The 20,307-nt window shown below is 38.0% G+C and overlaps 1 protein-coding gene across 2 annotated transcripts; it reads left to right on the forward strand.

Moving 5' to 3' along the window:
- The first annotated feature begins 1,551 nt into the window (after positions 1 to 1,551).
- On the forward strand, positions 1,552 to 19,556 carry calcrlb (calcitonin receptor-like b). Of its 2 annotated transcripts, XM_047159041.2 has the most exons (14): positions 1,552 to 1,759; positions 2,650 to 7,877; positions 7,967 to 8,046; positions 8,190 to 8,340; positions 12,026 to 12,139; positions 12,925 to 13,037; positions 13,786 to 13,877; positions 13,968 to 14,094; positions 14,982 to 15,135; positions 15,250 to 15,310; positions 15,763 to 15,829; positions 16,415 to 16,633; positions 16,802 to 16,843; positions 17,802 to 19,556. In XM_047159041.2, the coding sequence occupies exons 3-14, from the start codon at positions 7,984 to 7,986 to the stop codon at positions 18,018 to 18,020; spliced, it is 1,422 nt and encodes a 473-aa protein (XP_047014997.2). In that variant the 5' UTR covers positions 1,552 to 1,759; positions 2,650 to 7,877; positions 7,967 to 7,983; the 3' UTR covers positions 18,021 to 19,556. The 2 variants fall into 2 exon arrangements, with proteins under 2 accessions (XP_047014997.2, XP_017337692.2); XM_017482203.3 differs by lacking the exon at positions 2,650 to 7,877.
- Positions 19,557 to 20,307: the final 751 nt, after the last annotated feature.

A 20,307-nucleotide genomic window follows, 5' to 3' on the forward strand; every position in this document is an offset into this window, starting at 1 on the left:
ATCATAGCCAAAAACCATAGGACTAGTTCAAAAAGTAGGTTTCATTCACATATTAACTAGATTAGCTCAGAATCTACAGTAAGTGGGCAGAGCTAAATGCTTATTGAGGCTTCTTTTTTGTGAGAACCCACAGAATAAGGGGAAAAAAGAACAGTCAAATTGCAAAAGCTGCCATAATCGTGTTGGTCAGTATGCTAAAAGATTTGTTTTGTTTCGGACAAACCAAAAACCAATAATGTTCACAATTTTCATAGCTAATCTCGAAGAGAAATATTTAGTCCGTGTAAAAACTGAATTTAATCGAACAAATTGGACATGCTCTTGTTCTCACAGGTATCTGCTATCTGAATGGTCATCCAATTCGTGCTGATGGATTCCCACAAAAATTTAAAAAATAATAATAATAATAATAATTCAAGTGTTGATGGTGTATTATGTAGTTTTAATGCATGGAAAATATCAACAACTAGTTACAACCTCTTTTCATTCCAACAGAAAAAGAAAAGTAAAGAACACACATTATATGTATGTGGACTTACAATGATAATACCTGATAATCACACCCATATGTGCTTGTTGAACATCACATTCCACATTTAGTCCCCTTTTGCTTTGTTATAACAACCTCCACTCTTCTGTGGAGGCTTTCCACTAGATTTTGGAGTGTGGCTGTGGAGATTTGTGTTTATTCAGCCATGAGAGCATCAGTGAGGTCAGGCACTGATGTTGATTGCTGGGCTGCAGCCGGTGTTCCAGTTCATCACAAAGGTTTTGAGTAGGGTTACCATATACTGTATAATGTTTTTGTTAGACTACTGTAGTGCTTTATTTACAGTGGACTTTCCTATTCACAATATATATATATATATATATATATATATATATATATATATATATATATATATATATATATATATAAATCCTTAATACTGGACATAACATTCGACCAATAGAAGGCAACAAATTACCAGAGCCTTCCAGTTCCCATTAAAACCAATATCATTCCCATTATAATTGTTTCAACCATTACAAATTCTATGAGGGTTTCTGTTGTTTTTTATTTTATTTCCTCAGGGAAATAAAATAAAAGATAAGATAAAATGTGATAAGGCGATTGATTAATCTCTGATAAGACAACATTTTAAGTAAAATTTGAATAAATCAATCAGTAACACAAACTAAATGTAAAGAATGAGCTTTATTTATACAAATCAGAGCTTGTGGAGATACACACATTAACCCGAGTACATAATAACTGTGCAGCTATGAAATTAAAATCGATAAACTATGGGATACAATTACAAACACTTCCACACTACAGTGCTACATAGCTGCGTTACAGGTGGTGTACAGCTCTATATAGCAAAGTATGCATACTAGCACACAGGGACGGTAGGGGGGACAGGTAACCATAGTAACAGTGGAGCGCTGATGTCACCGGAAGTCAGAGGCTCGGTTAGTGAGCTGCCCAGTGAGTTTGGAAAGAAAGCGCGTTCACGCGCCGAGAGTTGACCAACCAGAGAGAAAAAAAGTGAGAGAGAGAGAGAGAGAGAGAGAGAGAGAGAGAGAGAGAGAGAGTGAGAAAGCAAGTCAGCGCGCTTGACTCACGCGATTGTGAAGTTATCGCGCGCTCTAGTCGCGCACCGTGGTTGTGTGTGGAACATCGCGCGCCGCTGCTGCTGCTGTTGCTTCTGCTGCTGACTTCCTTATTCCAGTAAAACTTTTTTTATTCGCTTTCGGATTTTCTCGCTCTTGCGCGGTGAGTTGGATGAAAAAGGAAAAAAAAAGTATCGTCCATTGTCCTTGCTTTAATCATTTCTTATTTTTGTGCTGGTCGTAGATGGTGATTTTTTTCATTATTCTTTGTTATTGCGCTACATAACATGGAGCGCGTGCGTCTCTAAAAGTTCTGTTAAATACTTGAACGATGCAACGTTGTTGACAAATACATGTTATAGGCACGTTCTAGCAATGATTTACCCAGAATGAAGTGTTGTGCACAAAAACAGACTGCAGAATGCATTTGTTATTAGAGTGTTAATGTGTAATGAACTTGTAATTACAGTGTTGAATATGGGGTTGAGTTTGGATTTAGGGCTCTTTTGTGTACAGTGTAGAGTTGAGTGTAGAATTGTTGTATATATGTTATATCTAGCAATAGTTAGTCAGACTAAAACTGTTCAGAATGCTTGCACAGTGTTGAATTTGCTGTTACAGTGTTTATTAATGGTAGTATAAAGTGATGACGGTGTTGAATAGGGGGTTACATTTGGATTTAGGGATGTTGCTTTGAAGGAGCATTATGTTTCTTCTGTGGGTGCCAATAATATGGGACCACTGTTTAATTTACACATCATGGATGATTGAACCTTTTCTGTCAGTATAACTCAGCTTTTGCTTTTTTCAGGTTTCCTTGTTTGTATCTTATTATTTTTCTGGGAAATATACATGATGTGGTAAATTGAATTTTTAGCTCCTGTTATAGGGTTCAGTATCATTTTCTTTTTCCCCACTTCCCCCTGAGAGAACCTTTTTATTCTCTCCAACTCCTGCTTTGTTGAAAACTGCATCAGAATACAGCATTTGCAGTGTTGAATTAACACCTCCAAGGCTGAACCAGTGTTTATGTCTGATGATTTATTTCTACAGGATTGAGACAGATGTACGATTTTACAAGTCCAGCTGGACACTAGGGAGTTTTTTTCCCCTCTGTGTGGCCGTGTTCGGCGCTTTTGGCTTCCTAATCCCTATAAAGCACGCTTGTCTTTTCCACTTGCTGCTGAAGTTTCTAGGAAGTTTTAAGTCCAGTTGCGAAACAGGCATTAAGTGTGGAACAAATTTGCTGTCAATAGGGGATTCTCTTAAACTCCTCCCATCCTTACACTCTTTCATCTTACACCGTGGCCCAAGGTTTGAGACAAAATATTTAGAATTATGCTACTGGTTTGCGATATCTGTGAAAAATTGTTCAAACTCACCTTACTGAATTTTTTCAAGTTAACCTATACTAACTTATGGTGAGTTTGTAATTACAGGAATTTTATTTAGTTTTAAAGTGAACATACAACAACTGATTACTAAGTTATATAATACTTTTATGCAGTTATTTATATCATATCAGCTGCATGAGTAATGAGTAAAGTGCTATTGAAGAGGTCACACAGTTTCTTTCATTCTTCTTGTAAAAAAAACCCCCACATACTGCACTATTCCAGATTTTTTCCAGCCTCTACTTGTGACCCCTTTGTTACTGTACTAAACTGCCATTGCTTCTTGCTTTCTGTGTGTGAGCTATTTTCTAGATAATAATTCTAAAATATCCACAATACTTTTGTGTTTGTGTGTCTGTTTCACACATTATTTAAGCATTAGGCAAATCTGGAATGTGTGAGGTGTTGGCTGCTTCTTATCTCACACTCTTTAGGTGCAAAGAGGAAAATTTTTTGGAGTTTGATGTCCATGGGTGTTTCCCAAACTGACACGAGTTAAACAAACTGTCAGCATTGACACAGGCTTCCTGAATTAAGGGCTGGAGGGGTGAGTGGCCAGGGGCCAGCCGAGAGAACATGCAAGAGCAGGAGAAGGGGAGGGGAGCGAGAGAAACATCCCATAAACTCCTCCTCAGACTCTTCAGGAAGAGCAAGAGGTTATCGTGTTTTGGCTCTTTGTTTTTCCACCAAACGTCCACATCCATGTCCATCCAGTCCGCCATGCCATTTTTTTGTCTTAAAATGAATGTCCATGCCTACATGACTAGGTTGGAGACGGCAGACAGGATGGAGTAAAATCTCCTCAGCATGCCTTGTGCTCCTTTTTCCCTTTCTGCAGTGGTGGTTCCATCAGTTTTATGGTCATTCTTGAGATTGTTTTCTGCTTCTTTGATGGACCTTCTGTGGTGCGGGGCTTTTTCATCCATCCATCCATCTTCTATACCGCTTATCCTTTTCAGGGTCACAGGGAAACCTGGAGCCTATGCCAGGGAGCATGGGGCACAAGGCGGGGTACACCCTGGACAGGGTGCCAATCCATCGCAGGGCAGCGGGGCATTTTAAATCTGAAAAATACTCAACCAGAGGTCAAGTGTAAATGTTTGGTCTGGAAACACTTTCTGCAATGCAACGAAAGAAAACAAGAAAACAGAAAAGAAGTCATTGCAATTCGAGCTTCCTGTTGTGACCCGTAGCACACCCAAGGAAATCCCAATATAGATATGGAAAGACTTCCACATGGCCGTTCTGCAACTTCGAGACAATAACAGAATTACCTGAAACTTTCCCCTGGTTTTCATCATTTCCACCCCTTATAGGATTCTAAATCGGGAAGAGTGTCATCATTGTATTAGAATGATGAACAGCACCGAGAGGGGATTTCTGCTGATAGTTTATTTGTTAAAGTAGGATTTCAGTGTCTTGGTGACCTTTTTAATGCCAAGTATGAAAACCAGATTGTTTAACATGAGTAGTATACTGAAATGATGATTACTCGTACTCTGTTCCCTGTGCACAGTTTCAGTTTTCAGTGGACTCACCAATCAAAAATGGGAGGAACCTAAAGCATATTGGCGTAATCTGTAATCTGTTTTTGCTATACATATCTGTATTGTTATAATACAATACACAAACATCAAAGCATCCTTAAGTGTTTATGGTTACTGTAATGGAACATCAGCTATAGACTTATTCCCTCGCCAGCCTCTGTATTTTTTCTTCTTCTTGAAGTTAATAAATGCAGCCTGTCACATTGCCAAGGAACCACAAAGCCCAAAGTACAAGTCCCTGTGTTAGCTGTTACTATAGAAACGATAATGTAGAACTCTAGTCAAGTCCCAGACCAGGACTATAGCCATCAAATCCTTTTTGACCCCAAAACTTTACTTCAGCTAGTCATCTTCATTCCTGCACAGGCCGTATTCTAGAAGGACTTGCTTCTTGTCAAACTTTGTGCATGCTAAAAGAAAAGACAACATAAACATTATTTCTTACATACTCTTGGTCGAGAACAGCACCATACTCAACGAGACCAATGACAAGTCAGAGTCAGTGCAGAAAATGTGTAGAGACTGCACTCGTGTCCTACAGCCTAATGGTAAAGAATTAGAACGAGCGCATTCATATAAACCTGTGATTTAAATCTGCACTAGTGTCAGAGCTGCTGTTATAGAGAATTAATCAACACCTTCTGACCAATCGGAATCCAGAATTCAGCTGCAATGTGGTATAAACTAAGATATTCAACATGTACAATAATGTGGACAAGAGCATTACTCTAAGGATGGGAGATACGAAAATGGGTAGGTTCTAATGGTCCTATGCGACTCTGACTAGGATAAAGCAGTTACTAAAGATGAATATAAGGTTGAATGAACCACTAAATGAACGAAAAGCAGAAGCAATCTCCATCATTCTGTTCACAAGGTTGGATGTATCCTATGGTGGACAAAACTGCCGGCTAAGTCTGGCATGCTTTAAAAAAAAAAATGACGGCACGTACCTCAGGTTGGGTCCAAAATTAGATCTCGCTGGGGACCTTTACTCGTTCTTTTCACTTCCTTGGGGTAAACTACCAGACAGACACGTCTCCTGCTCTCCTATTGGCTCATAGAGAGTCATAAAAAAGTCAAAAACTGTATACAAACATTATGCTACCTGAAGATGATGTAACCCAGTTCACTCCCACTATAAGGCTAAAACAATAAAAACCTGTGATTTTGGAATAAAACCTCAATCGCAACCATTCACCCGCTGATCACATGCTGTTTAGTGGTTTTTGTAACTTGGTCTTGCTCTTTATAGCAGTCTGCATGTCTCAGATTGAGTAAAAAGTCACCACAATAGTTTGAGTTAAAGTTTTTTACTTCATAATATGGAAGAATTGTTCAGATTCAAATAGCTTCATTTTAATGAAATGGTTGTAAACAAAATGGTTGTGTCATAAGCTCGTTATAGAAACAACTCCTTTCGTGTGACAGTTTGAACCGACGGCGTCTCAGTAAAAGGTAAAGAAAGGCGTTTTCAAGGACTTCAGTCCCGAAGGTTTTTCATCAAACAATGCATTATTGTCACCAAAGTACCAGAGCGAGCCAGTAAAGCTCTTTGGTGTAGCCCATACGGCAGTTTGTTTTGTTAGTACGGATGCCCCTGCGCCGCTGTCAGCGAGAGATTCTGAGAATGAGGGAAGGAAAGCAGGAAGGAAGGTTTAACAGGACGGACACCACATATGGTTTTCAGCACCATTTATTATTAGCCTGCACAAAATCATATTCCACATCGTATCCAAAAAAAAACCCCCCAAAAATTACGTCTACATGATTTAATTTATCATTACAGCTGTTCGTTCACTGAAAGCGGAATCTCAACAAATTCATTCAAGTTCATCCAACACAGGTGTATTTACTTTGTGATGTGATTGAGTCTCTCTCTTCTTAAAAAAGAAAAAAATGAATGGAATTTCTTTAAAAAAATGCTTTCCATTCAGATGGATGTTAATGAAAGATGAAACATACTCTTATTAATTCAGTCTGTCTGTCTGGACTTCTCGGAAGCGTTTTTCTTACCATTCCACAAAGGCAAGGGGAAAAAAATTGGATAGTTTTCCACATATGAGCCGAATCATGTGGTTTTGTTCCCCCATTCCGAGCAGGAAATGTTTGGAGGTCGAACAAAAGAATCACATGGCGTCTCGTGCCCCTTGGCCACGGATGGACCGATTGATTAAAAAAGGAAAACAACAACAACAGAGCCACGAACACGTTTGAGAGACTTGGCGGTCGTTAGCATTGGAAGGTTAGATATAGAGCTTTTGGTTTCCTTGAAACATCTGAGAGACGCGAGATTGATCAGAAGCCAGGAGTTTTCCAAAGCCAATGTAGTTTTCACATTAAATGGCCATTACCGGGAAGGAAATCTAGGAAAAATTAATTATTCTGAATTTGTAAACGCTTTCACCTAATCAGATCATTGTTTTGCTGAAATGTCTTTGTGATTTACCACCACTTACGGTAAGATTACTCACCGACAGTGAAACACATTGATGTGCTACCCCGACACCTTTCACCTAATGGTAAATGATGCTCAGTATAAGCTAAGGTCATCACAGTGCGTAACAATCTTTCCTTTTTTTTTAGAAACTTGTCCCTGGTCTGCCTGTCCATGGCCAAAACGGGCACAAGTGAGTCTTTTAATGTAGGTCTGAGGATATTCACACTTCCCCCGTATTGTAGTCAGGGGTCCCTTGATAGACTGGACTGTTATGTCAAGAAGGCTTGGATTCTTTCCACTTGCCTTTGGCCTTATAACAGCTCTGTTGCTACAGTCCTGGCTCGGACAATGGATTCGCCGATCCCCGGCTGTTTGCTTGGGGAAAATCGAAGTTTACTAAAACTGAGCCAATACAACTAACCACCGGAAAGTCATTGGAGAGAAAGTGTTGTGAAACTCTGTTTTTGCACTGAAGTTTCTAGACCATTTCAACAGAGGGGGCCAGGCTGGGGTCAGTTGATCTGTTAGAGGGGCCAGTTACATTCTGACACCCTTTTGTTCCCCCAAATAATGCAATATTTTCTATAAGGATGTCTCATGACTGTGGTAGAATTACACAATTAAGTTAGACTGGGTAGTTTAAAAAGTTTTACCCACCTTTATTTCTTCCTTGCTGCTCTCGCTGTTTTGCTATCTTCCTGTCTTGCAATGCAAACTCCACGCGCACAATAAAATGACGATAAAAATTAATCACGTTATATACGTAATAATTATTGCTCAGTCGACTCACTTCAAATCGCACCGCTCGCACTCCCCACCTTTTACACTCTCCGCCACTTTTACTCTCGTGCCTCTATGGTCCATTATGATCCATTCAAGTGGAGTGGAGTGTAATGAAGTGTAAGCACTTTTGTCTTATTCGTGATTTGTTTGCACCTCTTGTGCATACGATGTCACTGATGAAGTATAATTCTGTTCTGTGTTTTCAGGACTGTTGTGTTAATTCATGAGAAGAACCATGTTTGGATATTGGATAACCTCATTTTTGTTCCTGTCCACATTTTGTGAGGTACACTGATGTCCAGTCACCATTACAGTGCAGTCTTCTCACATTATTAAATCATTGAATTTCTCCCATTTATTTATGCACATTTTCTTAAAAGCCTAGCATTTTATGGATTGTCTACTGAACTGTTTGATCCGATCCTGCAGTTGTTCACCGTGGCCTACTCGTCCCAGAACGACAAGCAGCAGAAATCCAAGAACACCACTCACGAAATCGACCCCAGTCGCAACACGATTATGATGGCCCAGTTTGAGTGCTACCAAAAGATTGCAAAGGACACCAATCACAATCGAAAAGGTAAAAACTTCTATTTCACATTTTAGAGCTGTTAAATCAGAAAAAAGTGTGTGTGTGTTACTCGATTAGAAGAGGCGGCAGTGACGGATTTAAAAAAAGATAGTAAATTATAAGTCTTATAAAATTCTTATGAAACATTACAGCAGTTATGTTTAGTGTCCAAAATACCTTTTCTTACAATTCCTTACCTTTGTATAAAAACAAAGTAAAAGCGCATCACCCTGATTTCCTTAAAATCGTATAAAGTGTTTGTTTTTTTCCCCATTTAAATAGTAGTTTTATTGTATTTAGAGCAGCTGAGACTAATAGGAACTGTGCAAAGATGATTGGTTGTCGTGTCCCAAATGGTATAAATTTTATTGGATATTTGATGTAAGGTTAAAAGCACGAAAACACGACAGGACATGCAAATCGAAATGTTTTATTCTCATTAAACCACAGCGATTTGTCAACAACTGCAATGATTTTTTTTTGAGAACTTCTTATGAGTTTAATGTTATTATAATGTTTAATGGAACGTCCACAAACAAGTTAGCTCCTTTTCCCTCACCAGCCTCTCTCTTTTTTCTCCCTCTTGAATACCGCAAAGCGTAAACTCCTCTGTCCTGACTATGTCAGAAATCTTAAAGTTACAGCTATACCTCTAACTGTGACACTGGAGACTCCTTCCATAAATGTTAAGTTTCTTTTTGAATCAGTTGTTTCAGTACCTAATCTTAACTTACCTAGAAGGTCTAAATAAAAATTTTATGAGTATGAAGTGGCTTCTACAGAACAAGTGCCTAGTTCAAATGGTAAATTGGGCACTTATATAGCACTTTTATCCAAAGCGCTTTACACTGTGTCTCATTCACCCATTCACTCACACACCAGTGGTAGCAGAGCTGCCATGCAAGGTGCTAACTTGCCATTGAGAGCTACTTTGGGTTTCAGTGTCTTGCCCAAGGACACTTCAGTATGTGGAGTCACATGTGCCAGGAATCGAACCGCCAACCCTACGATTAGTGGACAACCCGCACTACCACCTGAGCCACAGCTGCCCCCTATGATACTTTAACTTTAATGACAAGTTACAATTGCTTGTAACTAGGCTAATTTCCATGTCCATTGCCTCAAGATGAAATGCTTAGTGCGTAAGGACACTTTTGGAATAAGTGTATACATGTATATGTATTTCTTTTCTTCTTTGAGCGGACAACAACTGACTCACTGGAATGCCATTGTGTTTTGTGTGTTGGGCGTGTCCGACTCTATGTGTTGTTCATCTGCAAACACTCAACATATTCCCGTTATGTGGCGCAGCTCCAGCTGTTTCCAAGCCAGACGTTTTGTTTGACAGTGAATGTGTAGATTGTCAGAACTTGTTGATCTGTTCCATGTCGGGTTTTTTTTTTGCGGCTAACCAGCACGAATAAATCAGAGTTATCTGTCAGTAAATATGTCTGAACTGCAGTGTACAGCCATCTCCCGGAGTTCTGGGAAGCAGCTACAACTTTAAGAAGACAGATTTTGTTTAATGATATTAGATTAGATTTGGAAATAGAGTGTTTAGTGTATGTCTGTCTAATTAGCCGTTTATCATTAGAGGACTGCTCTTACTGAAAAGAATACATTTTACAAAAGCATTAAGCACAATGCATAAGTGTGAAGTTCTTCCTGTGTACTATTGCTCTTTTTCTCTAAGGATATTTACCTAATTTTTTATCTGTAAAGCATTTCAAAAACAATTTTTAACTGGCAGTGTGTAAATTCCACTACTACTACTACTAATAATAATAATTATTATTATTATTAGTAGTAGTAGTAGTAGTAGTTGTAGTAGTTGTGTTGTGTTCAGTGTATATAGAAAAACAATAGATCTGGCCTTGCTGTTACAATACTTCCAGAGGGGACTGTATTTGTGTCTGAGATTGTCATCTCATAGAATTGTTCTGTGTGTGTAAGAGAGAGAGAGTGTGAGAGTGTGAGAGAGAGAGAGAGAGAGAGAGAGAGAGAGAGAGAGATAGAAATTCTGTATTTTAGCTGTTTTAGTTGATTCCAAACTTTCAATAAGATCTGCATAAATGCTGGAGCTCATGTAACGAGGATATGTTATGCATGTTATCCATGCAGTTATTTTGGATTATAAATATGCAATGAAGATGAGAGAGAGAGAGAAAAAAAAGATGATCAGGACCAATGTGCAGAACAGAAAAGACACGACACGGGTTCTGTGTGTTTTCTGGAATGCATACACCTGGACAAGACTTGAACCTTTTTATTATGATTTGTGAGTGATGCTTGTTCTACCATTTAATGACAATTCTTTTGTGAAACTTAGCATATTATTCTTATATTTCTGAGTATTTCAAATTTGTCACAACCTAACTGAGCTAATATCATTGTGTTCAATTTTTTGCATCATTTCGTAACACACGGCACTGTAGCAGAACTGAAAGTAATTTGTTATTTCATTAGGAAAACTGCTGCAACATTTTGTTCTAGGGAGTGCTCTTGACCTCCAGTGGTTTATTAATGCATAAATACCATTCTTGTCAGCTTTTCGGATGCGGATGTACCGTTAAGTTAAGAATCTTAGAATGATGACGTGCCGATCTGGGAAAACCCTTCAGCTAAATCCTGGCAAAAAAGAATGAGCCAAAATGTTTCTACTTAAATATACTTAAACCTCAGTGTAGATGTAGAAGTGATATTATTTACTTTCAAATCAGTATAAACCCGTATCAATACATTGATATTGGCTCAGTGAATCAGTGATTCAGGGCAGTGGAACACACTCGGAGGAAAGCACTATTTGCTCTATGCCCAGCTCACAGCCCCCGTTCACACCTGGCATTAACATGCGTCCTGGGAGATCGGATCACAAGTGGACAGTCGAGACGCATAGCCGTTCACACGTCATGTTATGAACGCATCTCCAGTGACCACTTATAGTCGGATTTCATACACCGTTTCAGCTGGAAAAATGCTGTCATGCACATTTATTATGTCAGTCTGCTACTGCTAAAAATGCCTCGCGAATCCTATCTCGTGTACCTTTATGGACTGTTTCAAACATTTTAATCGCCTGGTCTGCTAACAATCTTATAAATGAATGAGAGATGAGGTGACGAATGAAGCTATGAAAAGCAGCTGCTTTCGTCTCTGCTGTTATAACATCGCCTTTATGCATTAGCCTAGAAAGCTCTACGGTTCAGCGTGATTTCCAAGCAATCTCGCAACGAATATGTATTTTCCGGCTATGGGCAATGATGCAGTCAATTAGATGGTCATTTTTTTGAAGTCCGAGACTCATCGAGACACCTTCATGTTCACGTTATAAACGTGATGGGGCTGTATCCATCCCAGACCACCTCCAAATGTGGTTTGAGTGATCAGATCACAATGAGTCTTCGAGATACCAGGACACATGTTAATGTAGTATGAGCGATGCCATAGACACCCACGATTGGCTAGATTGACACAGAAGAGAGAGTATGACCCTCTCACCCAGATATTTGTCTCTTATTTATTTAGCATGATTAGTGTTCTGTGTGTGTGTAGTCCCATGTTCCCTACCTAAACTTTCTTGCGTGATTCCCTGTTGAACAGTTTTCTCAAATTCATATACCTGGCAAGTACTAAAGAATGAAGAAGTTACGATTAAGCTTGTGTTTGTGTGTGTGCCTGTGTGTGTGCTGTGCAGCTGGGTTGATGTGTAACCGCACGTGGGACGGTTGGCTGTGTTGGGACGACGTGGAGGCCGGAAACACTGCATCACAACACTGTCCTGATTACTACAAGGATTTTGACACTTCAGGTAAAAAAAAACGAATATTCCCGTGCAATTCAGTTCAATTCAGCTTTATTTGTATAGCACTTTTAACAATAAACATTGTCACAAAGTTGTAAGAAACACTTCAGGTTGTGCTATAGGAAAATAATCAACTTAGCTTCGCTTCATCACACCACCTTGTCTTTGATTACTTTCCTATAAGAGCATCAACCAAGAAAAATCCATAAACAAAATCGAGAAAGCTCTTTACACAGAACTAGAAAACATGGCTTGGACAGAAAGGTGTGATAATGCATTCAAATACAATTCCTAAAAACCAAAGAACTTGGAATTCCTACTCGGAAGCTCTGGAAGGTCTCACTATATGAATATGTGCAAATATGCATCACTCAACACAGTGTTAGATTTTTGCTAACAAAAGACGAACATGGAGGCATCCATGTTTTTTCCCACTTTGTAGTAGACATCGAAAATGACATAATTCCTAGTTCTGACATCCACACTTCTGAGTTAAATTGAACACAGCATAAGAGTTTGCAGCTAGACAAAGATACAACAAGCTATAAATAGACAAACTAGACAATTAAGAGCTGGACAGTGAACAGTTGGGATTTACATTTGGGAGATACAACAATGACAGGATAGGGGGCTTCTAACAAACAAGTTTGTTTGGCTTTGCAAGTTTGTTAACGTTCTTAATGGAGCCTTAATGCTGAATTTAGTGATTTGTTAATGTTAACTATTGCAGTAATTAATGGTACTCAAAAGAACCTTAATGCAATATGTTACGAATGTTTACTGTTTTTCAGAGGTGGCCACAAAAATCTGCACTGAATCTGGCAAGTGGTTTGTCCACCCTAGCAGCAACAGAACCTGGACCAATTTCACGACCTGTAGACAATTCACTGTTGAGCGCCAACAGGTGGGTTTGAAATGAAACACTATAGAATGCTTGTTTTTATGTGTACATACATAAGATAGCTACTACGCTTATCCTGTGGCCTTTTGTAGCGTTGCTTGTGCACAGAAATCAAGGCTTCTGGTCCAAAAGTGGAGGCAGTATAGAACCATGCGAAACTAGCAATGTGTCTCAAATCACATAATAATATACTATTCTAAACCATTACTAAGTACTAACACTAACCAGTGATCCCATTACAGTTAATGTTTAATAAAAACTCTCAAACTGACCAAAATGTCTGTTTTGCAGACCAGTCTTCTGGATTTTCTAGTTTAGTTAATACTTTTGAATGTATTTTTAATAAATACTTTTGAATCGAGGTTATTAAAGACAGACAAAGTTTGACTCTGTCTTGTACAGTTAACATCACTGCACGAAGTCGCTTACTGTTCAACTCGGAAACCTGATGGACAGGAATGTTTTGGTTCGTCTAGTTGATGTTGCTTTTAATCCTACAGATGTACATAAAGTACACATGCGAATGTGTGGGAAAAAATGCTGCTTCTGTACACTGTATAATTCGTGCTGGATTGTCTGAAAATCAAAGTCAAATAGCGTTAAGAGCATTTCGGTGCTAAAGCAGGACATCAGCCCCTACAAGCACATTTTATTTTACCTACTTTATCTACACTACATATTTTTTATCTCTTTGAATACATGATATGATATAAATATGTTTGTACATTATATGTTTTATTTGTTAATTTAGGCGGCGCTTAACCTCTACTACTTGGTCCTGATCGGTCATGGATTGTCATTGATCTCTCTACTTGCTTCTTTGGGAATATTCTTCTATTTCAAGTAAGTGTGATGATATTTTCATACAGAAGTGGCTAAAATTACAAAGTACCTAGTTCAGCACTTGCACTGATTAATTTTCTCTTCCCTCAGGAGCCTAAGTTGCCAGAGGATTACACTTCATAAAAACCTGTTCTTCTCCTTTGTTCTGAATTCTGTCATAACGATTATCTGGTTCACGGCTGTTGTTAACAACGAGGAGTTAGTGCAGTCTAACCAGGTGAGTCGGCATTACGTTGTTTCGTGACAAGAAAGGAAAAAAACACTTGGCGGGGTGCTGTTAGAGGGACGTAATCAATGTTTGTCAGTGATATAATGCAATACTTTTTAAACCTTCATAGGTACGCTTAATGTGGTGGAACGTCCGTGAGAAACAAGTTCTCGCTATACACAGTCATTCCCTCACACACTTCACTTGTTTTTTTCTCTGTTTTGTAATAAGTCAAAAAAAAAAGTAGAGCGTCTAATGTTCCCAAATAAACCCAGCTTACTTCACCCTGAAAACTTTCCCGTTTCAGGAAAACGGAACATTTTTTAATTAAATGTCGCCTCGCATCAACGATTAGACATTTTATTGTTTAAATTACAACTCATTATTGACTAGGCTGCTGTTTTTGGAAGTCATTTAGTGTCTAACGTAACACATATTAATTTGGTAAAGGTGTATGTTAAAATATTAAGAGTACAAAAATCAAAACTGTGTCGTATCCCATGAGTAGCTTTTACATTTTTTTTTTTTCAGTCTTAATATGCTAAATTTCTTCAAATCAGTTCCAAGAGACTGATTGGCTCAGTGCAAAACTTCCACATCAGTTGGTTTCATTTTGTTTATACAGTATTTTGGCTTGTTGTCATTTCTTCAGCTGCTAGAATTGTTTTTTTCACATTTAAATTGTATAATCGAAGCATATTTTCCTTTTTTAAACTCAGAAACCATGGGGAATGCAAGCGTTTGCACTTGGCTGTAACTGAACACTCATCGGTCACTTCATTATCAATTCATTCTTTGAAAAGAATTCAACTAAGAGTATATTTATATCTTGAATTTTCACGGTAACATAGTTGTTTAGAAGTGTCCGTCTCTTGTGTGTATGTTTTTGCCCCCAGGTGAGTTGTAAGATGTGTGTGTTTATCCACCTGTACATTCTGGGCTGTATGTACTTTTGGATGCTGTGTGAGGGGATCTATCTCCACACACTCATCGTCGTGGCTGTATTTGCAGAGAAGCAACGCCTTATGTGGTATTATCTGCTGGGTTGGGGTGAGTTTATCATCTCCCATTATTGACTTTATTCTACTATATTTCTTTCATGCATGGAATGGATCGTTATTAAAAATTCATAATGGAGAACTTTTGATGTTTCATATTTTTCAGGATTTCCTATTATCCCAGCTGTAATACATGCTATAGCCAGAAGCAATTACTACAATGACAAGTAAGTTAAACTCAGAGCAGAATGTAATTGTTAAAGCTGTTAAAATATGTTCAAATTTGCATCAACACAACACTACGCTCATCAAGAAATCAAGATTGTATGAATATGCAAATCTGGACACGCCCCAAACTGTAAACTGCTTCACCCCGTAAACTGGTGTTGTATGTCCCTCTATTTGCATCTTGCGCCATGATTTGCTCGTTTATTTTATGATGCAATAGCTCTTGTCTGTCAAATGTTCAACAATAACTCTGCCTTTCTAGTGAAATTACCAATCAGCTAGCCCTCTTTCTTACAATAAAAAACCCATCTGTTCCCTCACGTTAAAAGTTTTAATAATAAAAATCATGTTTTTGAAGTTGAGGTTGACTTTAATGCACAGTTATTGTATGTTCTTGCACTGAAACAAAGGGTGGTGTAACACTGAACAATCTGCATCTTGTTTTCTGCAGTTGTTGGATCAGTTCAAATACATCACTGCTTTATATTATCCACGGGCCCATTTGTGCCGCTTTACTGGTGAGTGCGCTCTCTCTCTCTCTCTCTCTCTCTCTCTCTCTCTCTCTGTTCACAACCACAGGGCTGGGCAACATAAGAATATTGCTATACACTTATCATAATTGTTTTAAAAATATTTACAAACTGATTGGAAGCAGATGACGTCATACAATTTTGTACTGGATCTTTAACATTATCTGGGTTTTTTTATTACAGAACATTTTATTTTTCCTCTTTTTCAGTGTTAAATCATTTATATATATCATTAACCATTTTTGGCAGTTGCTTTTTATGGGCAGTTTTTTAAAATGTAATTTCCTTAAATTCTGTTCAATTCATTGAGTTTTTCTGATCCTGTCGTTTCCTAATAATCAGTGAACATTGGATGAGCTTGAGTAAATTTTGTTCTGTCATCTATCTTACATTGCTAACAGAATCCAAACTCTTTAACTGTATGGTGATTTTTGTAATGCAGAGCAGTTTCTACTCGCAACATCAGCAAAGATCTGAATTTTTGAGCTTCACATCATTTACGTGTCTAGGTACTGTATTTCTTTAACAACACATACATTGCTCTCTCTCTCTCTCTCTCTCTCTCTCTATTAGGTGAACCTGTTCTTCCTCCTGAACATTGTGAGAGTGTTGATCACCAAGCTAAAAGTGACCCACCAGGCTGAAACCAGCCTCTACATGAAGGCCGTGAGAGGCACGCTGATCCTCGTGCCTCTCCTGGGCATCCAGATCGTCCTGCTGGCCTACAAACCCGAGGGCCGCCGCTCCAACGAGATCTATGGGTACATGATGGCCATCCTGATTCATTACCAGGTAAGAAGTTTCTATGAGAAGGAGAAGGACTGAGGCAGCAGACAGAACCACTGTTCCTCTGAGCTACACCATCTGTTCATTTCTTACACGCATTCACTTTTTTAATGCATTAGTAAAGCCGTTAGTGTTGAGATTATCTGTTTATCTCCATCTTCTGCCTCTCTCTAGGGTCTGCTGGTGGCCACAATCTTCTGTTTCTTCAATGGAGAGGTGAGAAATGTTAATTCAAGGCAAAATTAAACGTTTTGTTATTTCGATATGGAATAGTATCCGAACCACTTGGATTTGCATAAGGATTTTGCTAATCTGAATGATTTCAATGAAAAAAAATTTTTTATGACATCATTAATGTTTTTGTAGTTAAGCCCTCAAAATTGAAATAATTAAATATCAAATCAGAATATAAAAAAAAATTCACTACATCCAAATCATTTGAAAAAGAAAGACACCAAGCCCTTTAACACTTTTTTGATGTTATGTTGCCGTTCTCTGGTTAAACTGACCTGAACACCCAATTCATAAAAAATCATTTAAACGAATAGGGCTCTGCGATATTATCGATACCTTGATAAATGATTACGCGATACACAATTCTGAGATATCATTGATATGACAATGTATTTTTTTTATAAATAAAATGGTACTGAATGGATGCCGTTGATTTGACGTATTTTTTAAAAACTTAATCTTCTTTTCTTTTAAACATTAAAGAAAAATATCAACAAACTCAGTTTAATGTTTTTCTTGTTTATTATACTGCTGTTTTCAGACAGTTTGTTAGCTAAATTATATATCGTGATACACATGCTGTATCGTAGAAATGTCCACAAGTATCATGAAACACTATATATATATATATAACTATTTATTAATATAACAAATGAAACACGCAAATGGACACAAAAATGCTCTTTATTACTACAAGTGTAAAATGTTTTGTGTAAATTTTTTATACACAAGCATTTTCTTGATCACGCTGATTGATGATGTAAAAAGAGCATAGTCATTTCCTTGAATCACAAGTCTAACGTCCTTGATCATCTGATTTGACATGGAGAACACATTATCGCACAGTCTGTTATAGAATTTTATTGGGATCATCTCATACAGTAATATACAAGTAATAATCTTAAGTTCTAAAAGCCGTTCATGTGTATATGTCCTGCAGGTCCAGGGTGTGTTACGGCGATACTGGAATCAGTACCGCATCCAGTTCGGCAGCACGTTCGCCAACACGGAGGCGCTGCGCTCGACGTCCTACACCAACTCCTCCATGACTGAGGTGCACCGCTGCTACAGCATTGACAGCCACATGGACACGCTGAACGGCAAGAGCTTCCACCACATGGAGGCCACCATCCTCCGCTCAGATAATATCTACATGTGAGGATCGTTATCTTTACACACTCAAAGATAACAAACAGAAACAAATGCGAGCCTCCAGCCACCTTAAAGCAGCCCCCATTGGGGACTATCAAAAAGTACTTTGGCACTGAAAGCGCCTTTCGCTATGAAGCCAGATAACATCTTCCATGATTTCTTAACGAGAACGGGATTTCTTAGTGTGAGCTGAGAACTGACACCAAACGCAGAGGGAGGCTAGAACCCACATGACTGATGAACACGAACGCTGATGAAAGCGCCGCCCGTTGGCCTTGTTCACAGTCTTAAACAGGACGGCATGTGGGATTAGCAACACACAAGAGACTTTACAAGAGATCTGGATTACATTCCCTCTGGCTCGGAAAGGACGTTCTGTGAGATTTGGGATAAAAAAAAATTCTATACTGGGTGTATTGATTGTGAAACTCCATCTGTTCTTTGTTGTGTTTCTGAACTTGATGGGTTGAAAAGTTTCTGGAAAAGGGGACTTTATAAAAAGTTGAACTCAAACCAGAGTAAGGCAAAGCGCAAAGCCTATATGCCATTATTTATGGAAAAGCAGTTATGTGTTAAATTTTTTATGCTAATCGCTTGGGAAATTTGACTCCTCATGTGTTTAGAAGTTTTTAACAGTGATAGTCTTGAAACATGGATAATACTGACTATATGTATATATATATATATATATATATATATATATATATATATATATATATATATATATATATATATATATGTCCTGTATATATGTCTTTTTATACTGTATTAAATTCATTTAATACAGTTTACTGGCTAGCAAAGCTTGTTAAATAGCATACTTTAAATGGAAAAGTATTATTCTTGTTTTTTCTTCCATTTCACTACTTGCAGTCAGCATAGACACGTTTACAGTTTTCTATAAATACATAAATAAGCACAGGAGGCCTTATTCAGCATGTCTTTATGTCTGGAACATATAGCTGATTTTAATATTCTTGCATTTTACTTATTCTTAGGGCATTTCAACTTCATATGCTGGAAAAAAAAAGAAACTGCTCACACTCTGAAAATGTAAATAGACTTCTCTCAGTAGTGTGTAACGGATGTCCATGTGAGTGTACTTTGTGTATATTTATAAATGTATAACATGCTCACAATAAGTATGCAGCAAATATGAGCCGTATTGATGTCTGTTCTGTATATCTATTAATTATTATCTATTAATGGGCCAAAAATCCTTTATACATTTTGAAATGTTCATTTTTATCATTTTGCATATAATTAGGGTTTACAGATGTGTAGGAAACGTCTAGTGGGTGTATGAGACGGGAAATTCCAGAATTCAGTTTTTGTTTTCTCGCATGCTAAGCTGCCTGTTGGAAACACTGTGGCAATGTTGCAGTTTTCTTATAAGTTATTTGTATTCCAAGGACAATATTTTGTAGGTCGTAATCGTATTGCGGAGTCTTCTTCTTTTTTTTTTTTGCTTTCACACCATAGTGTACTTGTTCTATACAAAGAATACAAATGCATCCATATAAAATCGTTTACTGAACCAGAAGACTGGGTTAAGTGTAGTCTCTTTCAGTTGGTGCAAGTAAATGTGTGTGGTCCATTCCATTTGATTCCAGAAACAAGAGAATTCTAGAACTGGGAACATTCCAGAAACACAAGACGGTTCCCAAATCAGGAACATTCCAGAAGAGTGTTCCAGAACCAGGAATATTCTGTAAATGAGTATTACAGAACTGGGAACATTCCAAAAACAAGAGGGTTCCAAAAAAAGGAACATTCCAGAATCCTGAGCTTATGGAACTTTATCCTGAGCTAAAAGGAACATTCCAGAAACGAGTGTTGCAGGACCAGTAAGATTCCAGAGACAAGAGAGTTCAAGAACCGGGAACATTCGAGAAATAAGAGACTTACAGAACCAAGAACATTCCAGAAACAAGTGAGCCTAAGACTAAGGAACATTCCAGAAACAGGAGGGTTACAGTTGCAGAAACATTCAAGAAACAGGAGTGTTGCAGAACCAGTAATAATACAGAAACAAGAGAACTGGGAACATTCTAGAAACGAGCATTACAGAACCAATAACATTCCGGAAACGAGTTTTCCAGAACCAGGAACATTCCAGAAACAAAAGAGTTACAGAACCAGGAACATTCCAGAAACAAAAAACCAGGAACATTCCAGAAATAAGAGAGTTAACTCTGGTTCTGAAAAACTCTTGTTACTGTAATGTTCTCAGCTCTTTATCTCTCTTGTTTCTGTAATGTTCCTGGTTCTGTAACTCTTTTGTTTCTGGAATG

The sequence above is a fragment of the Ictalurus punctatus genome, chromosome 12 (genome assembly GCF_001660625.3).
Source record: "Ictalurus punctatus breed USDA103 chromosome 12, Coco_2.0, whole genome shotgun sequence".
In the NCBI taxonomy this organism is placed as follows: Eukaryota; Metazoa; Chordata; class Actinopteri; order Siluriformes; family Ictaluridae; genus Ictalurus; species Ictalurus punctatus.